Raw genomic sequence first — 10,000 nt, forward strand, 5'->3', positions numbered from 1 at the left:
TCCTGTTTTAAAACTACATTTGTAGTTCTTTCCTCTGCAGCCGCGTGAGCGTCATGAAGCGCCTGAGACACTTTGATTGACAACAGCTGCTTCATCACGTTCACTTCCAGACACACCGTCACTACCTGCTGATCGACGTCAGCGCTCTGAGCCAACATCAACATCGCTCTGCGTTCATGTCACCCCTCAGTTCACTTCCGTCTTCATGGCATCTTCACACCAGACTCCATTGAGAAATCTGTCAATTTGACACGTCTCGTGATAAAGCACTCGGACTCGGGGCGGTAACTAATAATTGAAGCCCTTCCGAACCTGATCAGAACCTCTTCCATCTTTCGGCATATGTTTTACAACTATGACTTATTTTAATACTTGAACAAAGTGCACAATCCAAACTCTTCTTCTACAGTCCTGATGTTGAAAATAAAACGAGCTCTTAACTCATCGTCTAATGTTTCCGTTCCGTGACATGAACTTAACACCAGACTACTTTTAAAAATCTGTGATTTTAAAGTTCCCTGCTGATCTGCGGTCAGTCTGAGCTGGCAGCAGATAACTGAAAGGCTGGTGGCTCATCAGTAGGAGACACTCCTCACTTCGGCTTACAACTAAGATGACTCAGGAGCCGCTTTCGGTGTTTCAGCCAAAGTTTTCTTGCACAACAGACTTTCATGTTACACCCACAGTCTGCCTCCACCAGACTACACAACCAAGTCTGCTGCTAAAGTTAACGTAAGATCACGATTCTTTACCAGAACATGGTGCAGTTTGGATTCATAATCCATATGCCGAATTAACTATTACAGAGTACTGATTTATGTAAAGTATGTGTCGTGTTCAAAGCTCCATAAGAAAAGATTTGTGGACGGAATTCGGGAGAAGCGGAAGATATCTGCTGTCTGCCTGAGTCCCAGCCCTGTGTGTGGCCGGCTCAGGGTGCTTGTTTCCCGGGGAGGGGAGCTGACCTGGTCCGCTACATCCTCCGCCTGGCTCATCAGGTCTCCGTGTCCCATCTCTCCCTCTGTTAAGGCACTTCAGTGCGGAGGAACGGCTCTCAGCTCAGCTACAAGTCCGGTCAGAAGAGTCCCGCTCCGGCCTGAGGAAGATGATGATGCTCCGCTGCTGCCTCCTCCGACCCACAATCCTCTGCGCTGAGCGGCCACAGCGCCCCCTGCGGCCGCTCAGGGTGGAGCATGCCACGTGGACTGCGTGTCTGTCACAGTTTACTAAATCTGACTAAAGTCAATAAATATTGTTTTAATAACCACGTGTCACATTAATCAGAGACTGTTTACAGAAACTAATAAAACTGCAGCAGAACTGATCTCAGATCTGCTGCTGCTGCTTTTCTGTGTGTTTGAGAAGGAAACAGACAAAAGTATGTAGAAGCTCCTTCACCTGTTCTGTCACAGAAAAGTAAAACAAATACAGCTAGAGTCACTTGATATTTCTTAAATGACACTGTTTAAAAAATAAATGAAGGATTTATTATTATATTATATAACATTATCATTATGATTGGTGGATATCCAGAACGACATCAGTCAGCAACTAGCTGATGAAATGATGACTGAGTATTAAAAGTCTGAACAAAACTAGTTCCAGTTTCTGTCCAGTGATTTTCTGTTTTCTGTGACACAGGAAGTGTTCAGACACCCTCGTTATATAAAGACAGGTTTGATTATTGCTGTGCTTGTTTTAAGACTGTTTTTTAAATATCTATATTAGTTTTTTTATTCCTTTTTGTGGAAAATATGTGTTGTCAATCATTTTAATGCTCTGTCCTCTCTACAGTGTGCATTAGTAATTATTTCATTATAATTTAATTTCATATTCTGCACACCAGCTCAGACAGATGCTGCACTGTATTGTTGTTGTGCACATTGACAATAAAGACTTGAACCTTTAATATTTACTCATTTTTGTAAATATTTTATTAATATTACATTTTAAAAACAGAACATCATGTCTGTTTTGAAGAAATGTGCCATTTTTCTATGAGGGAAAACAAAAACAATCCATAAAAAGTGACATGTAGGAATAAACAAAGTTTATTAACTTATCGTCTCTTCAGGGCAACTGAGAAGATAAAGACAGAAAAACACCAGACTGACCCTTTAATGAACATTCAAACGTGACATCAGCTGCAGTTCACCTGACAGCCAGCAGGGGTCGCTCTGATCCTCACCTGTATTCAACTGTTCACTGTTCACGTCATTGTTGTGAACAGGTCAGATGTGACATTAAAGTTCTGGGGAGAACAGGAAGTACAGCAAGATGATGTCATCACCAGTCCTTCACCTGGACACACAGGTGCATTGTGGGACAGCAGGTCAGGTCAGATCTTCACTTCTCGTCTGAGCAGCTCTGTGACTCTAAGACACAAAACAACATCAGCACCCTGAGAGAGAGAGAGACTGTGTGTGTGTGTGTGTGTGTGTGTGTGTGTGTGTTACCTGCAGGTTGAGGTAGTGTGTGTGTGTCCTGCAGTGTGTGTGTCGTGCTGTCGTCTCTCTGTAGAAGAACTTGTTACACAGTCGACACAGAAAGCCAGAAACAGGAACCACAAAACGACTTCCTGTACAGACACACACATGTACTGTTTCAACATCCATCGACTGTTTTTAATCTAATGGTGGCGAAATTCAATTTAAATCACACAGAAAACATACCGTATGTGGTGCAGGGGTCATACTCCTCCCTGTGTGTTTCCTGTGTGTCAGCTGCCTGCAACAAACACACACAGACACACACGCACAGAGTTAGTCAGAGACAGAGTTTATAAACTAAACTAAACTGAGACACAAACTGACACTTTTTACAAGGAGACAAACAATTTCAGGTTCTGATTTAGTGCTGAATGTATATGAAGGACACAATGAGTCCCCTCCTTGAACCGGCACCTTATTGTGGTGGAGGGGTTTGAGCACCTGAATGATCCTAGGAGCTATGTTGTCTGGGGCTTAATGCCCCTGGTAGGGTCTCCCAAGGCAAACAGGTCCGAGGTGACGGGTCAGACTTCTATTCTGGAATTGTCCGCTGTGAGAGGCGGCGAGCTGTTGTTGTCTTGCTTATAGCTCCCCAGCTCAGCCGCCATGTGTTGGAGTTCACCCCGGTGAACGAGAGGGTCGCCTCCCTGCGCCTTCGGGTCGGGGATAGGTCTCTCACTGTTGTTTCGGCTTATGGGTCAAAACCACACTGCAGAGTACCCGGCCTTTTTGGAGTCCCTGGGAGGGGTACTGGAGAGTGCTCCAACCGGGGACTCCATCGTGGGCAGCAACAGCGTTACCTGGAGGGGTGTGATTGGGAGGAACGGCCTCCCCGATCTGAACCCGAGCGGTGTTTTGTCACTGGACTTCTGTGCTAGTCACAGTTTGGCGTCCATATGTACACGTGGCACCAGGATGCCCTAGAACGGAGGTCAATGATCGACTTTGTGGTCGTATCATCTGACCTCCGGCCATATGTCTTGGACACTCGGGTGAAGAGAGGGGCTGAGCTGTCAACTGATCACCACCTGGTGGTGAGTTGGATCTGCTGGCAGGGGAGGAAGCTGGACAGACCTGGCAGACCCAAACGTATTGTGAGGCTCTGCTGGGAACGTCTGCTGGAACCCTCTGTCAGGGAGGTCTTTAACTCCCACTTCCTGGAAAGCTTTGACCAGATCCCGAGGGAGGCTGGGGACATTGAGTCCAAATGGACCATGTTCTCCCCTTCCATTGTTGACGCGGCTGTCCGGAGCTGTGGCCCTAAGGTCTCCGGTGCCTGTCGTGGCGGCAATCCCTGAACCCGGTGGTGGACTTCGGAAGTAAGGGATGCTGTCAAGCTGAAGAAGGAGTCCTACCGAGCCTGGTTGGCCCGTGGGACTCCTGAGGCAGCTGACGGTTACCTGCAGGCCAAGCATGCGGCAGCACGGGCAGTTGTGGAAGCAAAAACTCAGGTCTGGGAAAAGTTCGGGGAGGCCATGGAGGAGGACTACCGGTCAGCCTTGAAGAAATTCTGGCAAACCATCTGGTGCCTCAGGAGGGGGAAGCAGTCCTCCTCCAACACTGTTTACAGTGGAGGTGGGGAGCTGTTGACCTCGACATTGTCGGGCGGTGGAAGGAATACTTCGAGGATCTCCTCAATCCCACTGACACACCTTCCATAGAGGAAGCAGAGGCTGGGGACTCAGAGGTGGACTCATTCATCACTCAAGCCGAAGTCACTGAGGTATTCTGGAAGATCCTCAGTGCCGTGCCTGAATACCTCAAGTCTCTGGATGTTGTGGGGCTGTCTTGGTTGACACATCTCTGCAGCATCGCGTGGCAGTCGGGGACAGTGCCTCTGGACTGGCAGACCGGGTGGTGGTCCCCCTATTCAAAAAGGGGGACTAGAGGGTGTGTTCCAACTATCGGCCCGGAACACTGGACCAGCTCTATACCCTCTGCAGGGTGCTCAAGGGTTCATGGGAGTTTGCCAAAACAGTCCACATGTGCTTTGTGGACTTGGAGAAGGCATTCGACCGTGTCCCTCGTGGCATTCTGTGGGAGGTGCTCCGGGAGTACGGGGTCGGAGGCCCTCTGTTAAGGGCTGTACGGTCCCTGTACGACCGGAGCAGGAGCTTGGTTCGCATTGCCGGCAGTAAGTCAGACCTGTTCCTGGTGCATGTTGGACTCCGGCAGGGCTGCCCTTTGTCACCGGTTCTGTTCATTATATTTATGGACAGAATTTCTAGGCACAGCCAGGGGCCAGAGGGATCCATCTCTGCTTTTTGCGGATGTGGTCTTGTTGGCTCCTTCGAGCCGGGACCTCCAGCATGTCCTGGGGCGGTTTGCAGCTGAGTGTGAAGCGGCTGGGATGAGAATCAGCACCTCCAAATCCGAGGCCATGGTTCTCGACTGGAAAAAGGTGGCCTGCTACCTCCGGGTTGGGGGAGAGTTCCTGCCTCAAGTGGAGGAGTTCAAGTATCTTGGGGTCTTGTTCAATAGTGAGGGAAGGATGGAGCGTGAGACTGACAGGCAGATCGGTGCAGCGGCCGCAGTAATGCGGTCGTTGTATCGGTCTGTCGTGGTGAAGAGAGAGCTGAGCCGAAAGGCAAAGCTCTCGACTTACCGGTCAATCTACGTTCCTTCCCTCACCTATGGCCATGAACTCTGGGTCATGACCGAAAGAATAAGATCCCGGATACAAGCGGTCGAAATGAGTTTCCTCCGCGAGGTGGCGGGGCGCTCCCTTAGAGATAGGGTGAAGAGCTCTGTCACCCGGGAGGAGCTGGGAGTAGAGCCGCTGCTCCTCCACATTGAGAGGAGCCAGCTGAGGTGGCTCGGGCATCTGTTTCGGATGCCCCCGGGACGCCTCCCTCGGGAGGTGTTCCTGGCATGTCCTGCCGGGAGGAGACCCTGAGGATGACCCAGGACACGCTGGAGTTACTATGTCGCTGGGCTGGCCTGGGAACGCCTTGGGATCCTCCCGGAAGAGCTGGAGGCAGTGTCCGGGGAGAGGGAAGTCTGGGCGTCCCTGCTCAGGCAGCTGCCCCCGCGACCCGGCCCCAGATAACGCGGAAGAAGATGGATGGATGGATGGATTGACATGATGAGTTAGAATCTGCTGCAGCTGTTTCACAAAGTTTGTTTAGTTTCTCCTCATGACACAACTCCTTAAATCACTTCATTTGTAAATGGAGTCTGGGGATGTTGTGTTCCTGGCTCAGTGTTGGATCAGGTGAGCAGACAGCTGACGTCGGCAACTCTGTGGGAAACAAACAAACAATCAGGTGTAATTGAATCTTTGTACCTCCAACTCTTTCTCCTCTGCTTCCTCTTTTCTTACACCACCCTCCTCCTCTTCATCAGCTACTTCTACTTCTTCCTCCTCATCCTCATCCTCGTCCTCCTCTCCCTCAAAGCAGCCGACAGCGTCCACTGTGATCAGCTCCTCCTCCTGAGCCTCCTGCAAGTGCACCTGGGAGGAGACAGACACAGAATCCAACTCACCCTGCTGGTTTGTCCTGAACATGTCACATGTGTCACCTGACCCCCCGCTGACCTGCTGCTTGTGCTCTGCAGACTTCATGTGCTCCACAAACTTCCTGGGAGTCCTGAAGTGATGTTTACACACTGGACAGAAGGGACGACACAGCTGCTTACACATCTGGAGACACACACACACACAGCTGCTTACACATCTGGAGACACACACGCACACAGCTGCTTACACATCTGGAGACACACACGCACACAGCTGCTTACACATCTGGAGACACACACGCACACAGCTGCTTACACATCTGGAGACACACACGCACACAGCTGCTTACACATCTGGAGACACACACGCACAGCTGCTTACACATCTGGAGACACACACACACACAGCTGCTTACACATCTGGAGACACACACACACACAGCTGCTTACACATCTGGAGACACACACACACAGCTGCTTACACATCTGGAGACACACACACACACAGCTGCTTACACATCTGGAGACACACACACACACAGCTGCTTACACATCTGGAGACACACACACCACACACACAGCTGCTTACACATCTGGAGACACACACACACACAGCTGCTTACACATCTGGAGACACACACACACACAGCTGCTTACACATCTGGAGACACACACACACAGCTGCTTACACATCTGGAGACACACACACACACAGCTGCTTACACATCTGGAGACACACACACACACAGCTGCTTACACATCTGGAGACACACACACACACAGCTGCTTACACATCTGGAGACACACACACACACACACACACACACACACACACTGCTGCTTAGTATCAAAAACATGGTTAGCATTTTAAAGTCCTGTTAGCAACGTTTCCCACCTTGTGCTGTTTGGTCCGTCGATGGATGATGACATCACCGCTGAAGTGAGTCTGACAGGTGTCACACCAGCGCTGTGTGTCGGGCCGACGCCCCCTGGAGGACAAAGGTGAACCATCAGGAGGAGGAGGTGGATGTGTGTGTGTATGTGTACCTGTCCTGCAGTGTGTGTGTGTGTGTTTGTGTGTGTACCTGTCCTGCAGTGTGTGGTGTGTGTGTGTGTGTATGTGTGTGGTGTGTGTGTGTGTGTGTGTGTGTGTACCTGTCCTGCAGTGTATGTGTGTGTGTGTGTGTGTGTGTGTGTGTGTGTACCTGTCCTGCAGTGTGTGTGTGTGTGTGTGTGTGTGTGTGTGTGTGTGTGTGTACCTGTCCTGCAGTGTGGTGTGTGTGTGTGTGTGGTGTGTGTGTGTGTGTGTGTGTACCTGTCCTGCAGTGTGTGTGTATGTGTGTGTGTGTGTTTGTGTGTGTGTACCTGTCCTGCAGTGTGTGTGTGTGTTTGTGTGTGTACCTGTCCTGCAGTGTGTGTGTGTGTGTGTGTGTGTGTGTGTGTGTGTACCTGTCCTGCAGTGTGTGTGTGTGTTTGTGTGTGTACCTGTCCTGCAGTGTGTGTGTGTGTGTGTGTGTGTGTGTGTGTGTGTGTGTACCTGTCCTGCAGTGTGTGTGTGTGTGTGTGTGTGTGTGTGTGTGTGTGTGTACCTGTCCTGCAGTGTGTGTGTGTGTGTGTGTGTGTGTGTGTGTGTACCTGTCCTGCAGTGTGTGTGTGTCCAGGCAGATGGACTGTGTGATGTCCTTCAGTCTCCTCAGGTGTTCTGGTCCCAGCATGTGCTCCTGAAACACCTGAACACACACGGCAGTCACTACTTCCTGTCCTACAGTTTAGACTGAGAGTACAGCGGGAGCCTCAGGTGTGTCTATGTGTGTGTGCTCACTGTGTCTCACCTGCACAGAGCGACAGGTGAGGTTACAGACATGACAGTGGAGTCCACCTGTCTGTCTGTCGGCCGTCCTGTCTGTCTGTCCAAACTCTCTGCTCTCACTGCTCTGCTGGATGGTGACCTTCAGAGACGCCACGCTCTGCAGCTGACACACACACACACACACGCACACACACGCACACACACACGCACACACACGCACACACACACACACGTTACAACACTCTTATATTTACGAGGTCATTAACTGATGACACCACGTTTCATCACCTCAGCTGCTCTGCTGTCCTCACTCAGCTCTGCTGCCCCCTGCTGGTCTGGAGGAGGTCTGGACAGACTACACACACTTCCTGTGGAGCAGCTCTCACTTCCTGGTTGACCACATGACCCCGGGACTCTCTCTCTATTGGTCAGAGCTGCAGGCTCGTCAGTCCTGAGGAAACGCATTTGTTTTTTTTCACACTCAAGTTTGGCTCAGTTGCATCCTGCTGATGTTCAGGTCACACTTTCAATATCCAATGGAGGAAAGTAACTAAGTATATTTACTCAAGTACTGTTTTTCAGATACTTCAGTTTTCTGTCACAGAGGAAAGAAACCAGAAACATCCACACTTCACTAGCTGACACAGTGGAGAACTTTAATTATAACACACTGATAAATTATCACAATATTTGGTGATTAATTCAATAATTGGTGACTAATCAATGAATCATCGCAGTTCCACGGCAGATTGATTGATAATTAAAATGTAAAACTGTTTTCTGACTCATCAGGATGTTGTCTGTAAGAAACTCTGACCGACCCTTTCAGTCTCGCCCTCTTCGTCTCTCCTGAACCTCCGTCAGGTCCTGGGTCTCCTCCATCTTCTTCTGTGGTGTTGGAGCTGCAGCTCGGCCGGCTGTCAGAGCTTCCAGTCGCTGATCCCGCCCACTTCCTGCTTGAAACCTGACAAAGAAGAAAACAAAGTGAGCTGGATCCATGACAGAGAGGAGCGGCAGCGAGGGGGCGGGGTTTGTTTCAGACCTGATGAGTCAGAGGCGGTCTGCGATGTACGGGGCCGAGAGGGAATCGAACCCGCGCCACTCGGTTCACTGTAGCAGGTACAAAACACCTGCAGAGGACAGAGACGAGGTCATTAGAGCAAACTGTTGTAATAACTATTTAATGTTGAGCTTATTTTCATCATCTGTCAGTTATTTAATCAATTAATCATTTGATTAATTGTTGAATCTCTCGGATCTGCTGCTCCACTTAGACGTGAATGTAATACTCATGCAGATGAATGAGTGATATAACTGGATTATTAGTATTGATGCATTCATGTGTTCATCACTTTCATGGTGACGATGGAGCTCATTGTAACGACTTTACATACTGATGGAGGTTTAATTACACAACTTCATTTAACACTGGTTACATTTCAAACAAATATCTTTGAACCCTTCAAGCTTACAGTCATCGTTTTGTCTCTAAAAGGTCAGAAAACGTCCACAGATGACTCATATTCATATTCATGATGTCTTCTGTATTGTAATCCACAGTGGAGCTCTGCTGTTACATCCTGCCACACCAGAACCCGTCAGCCCTCAGACCCGGTCCTACCTGTCTGCTCTGCGCTGCTGTCTGACCATGCTGGAGCCTGGACCAGCTGACCTCTGACCTCTGGACCAGCACCGACCTGCTCTGATGGACAGCTGCTGCAGATTAAAGCCTCAGCGACCACAATGTTGTACAACAACAGCCAATGTCATGTAAATGTGGACAACTTGAAACTCTACTTTAAGAACAGACTTAAGTATAATTAATTAAACAGACACAACCCAAAACACAGGCTCTCAACTACGTGTCTGTTGTAAAGAACTCCATTCAAATATTAGTAACTTTTATCAGGAAATGCTGTGTGGCCTCCTCGAGTCTCACCTGCTTTAACTATTTGGAAAAGGTAACAGAATGTCTATTAAACAGTCCTCGATGTCTCATATATAAACCGAATTTTTGACCCGATTAACTCAATTCCTAAAATGTCTTTATTAATTAAATATAAATGAATGTAATCTGCTGATGAGCAGTCAAACTTTAAATTAGCACATTTTTGAGAGGAACCTCGCTCCGTTCGTAGTTTGTCTTAACGTTAACAGTGTAGCGGCTTCTATCCACAAACTGGGCAGCCTGACATCACAGTTTTATTTCTTTAAGCTTAATAATAAAGAATAAAAACAAATC

At 48.9% G+C, this 10,000-nt stretch overlaps 2 protein-coding genes across 6 annotated transcripts in view; both read right to left on the bottom strand.

Moving 5' to 3' along the window:
- LOC115581066 (surfeit locus protein 4-like) overlaps positions 1 to 1,160 on the bottom strand; it is a 5,910-nt gene extending 4,750 nt beyond the window's left edge. Inside the window, exon 1 of the mRNA XM_030415901.1 lies at positions 966 to 1,160. Within this exon, the coding sequence (XP_030271761.1) occupies positions 966 to 1,013 (48 nt within the window). The 5' untranslated portion in view covers positions 1,014 to 1,160. The remainder of the gene's footprint in view (positions 1 to 965) is intronic.
- Positions 1,161 to 2,033: 873 nt separating this feature from the next.
- On the bottom strand, positions 2,034 to 8,439 carry LOC115581085 (cip1-interacting zinc finger protein-like). 5 transcript variants are annotated; one of them, XR_003983990.1, is made up of 10 exons: positions 8,047 to 8,428; positions 7,781 to 7,921; positions 7,584 to 7,678; positions 6,844 to 6,937; positions 6,028 to 6,132; positions 5,776 to 5,943; positions 2,673 to 2,727; positions 2,457 to 2,578; positions 2,189 to 2,375; positions 2,034 to 2,079 (listed from the first exon to the last, which is right to left on the bottom strand). XR_003983990.1 is itself a non-coding variant. In XM_030415933.1 (10 exons), the coding sequence occupies exons 1-10, from the start codon at positions 8,221 to 8,223 to the stop codon at positions 2,334 to 2,336; spliced, it is 969 nt and encodes a 322-aa protein (XP_030271793.1). In that variant the 5' UTR covers positions 8,224 to 8,434; the 3' UTR covers positions 2,034 to 2,333. The 5 variants fall into 5 exon arrangements, 4 of the variants coding, with proteins under 4 accessions (XP_030271793.1, XP_030271791.1, XP_030271790.1 ...); XM_030415933.1 differs by adding an exon at positions 6,740 to 6,743 and having other exon boundaries at positions 2,034 to 2,375; positions 6,028 to 6,098; positions 8,047 to 8,434; XM_030415931.1 differs by having other exon boundaries at positions 2,034 to 2,375; positions 7,781 to 7,915; positions 8,047 to 8,438.
- Between the last annotated feature and the right edge of the window lie 1,561 nt (positions 8,440 to 10,000).

This window comes from Sparus aurata, chromosome 5 (genome assembly GCF_900880675.1).
Source record: "Sparus aurata chromosome 5, fSpaAur1.1, whole genome shotgun sequence".
Lineage (NCBI taxonomy): Eukaryota > Metazoa > Chordata > Actinopteri > Spariformes > Sparidae > Sparus > Sparus aurata.

What these genes read in the sequence shown, in the direction of transcription:
- LOC115581085 (XM_030415930.1), bottom strand. Translation starts at nt 8,223, where the DNA reads ATGCGTTTCCTCAGGACTGACGAGCCTGCAGCTCTGACCAATAGAGAG. An exon ending in ACACACACACTGCAGGACAG is followed by an intron (nt 6,938 to 7,583) that starts GTACACACACAC and finishes TTTGTCCTCCAG; the next exon opens with GGGGCGTCGGCCCGACACAC. An exon ending in CTGCAGAGCACAAGCAGCAG is followed by an intron (nt 5,944 to 6,027) that starts GTCAGCGGGGGG and finishes GTCTCCTCCCAG; the next exon opens with GTGCACTTGCAGGAGGCTCA.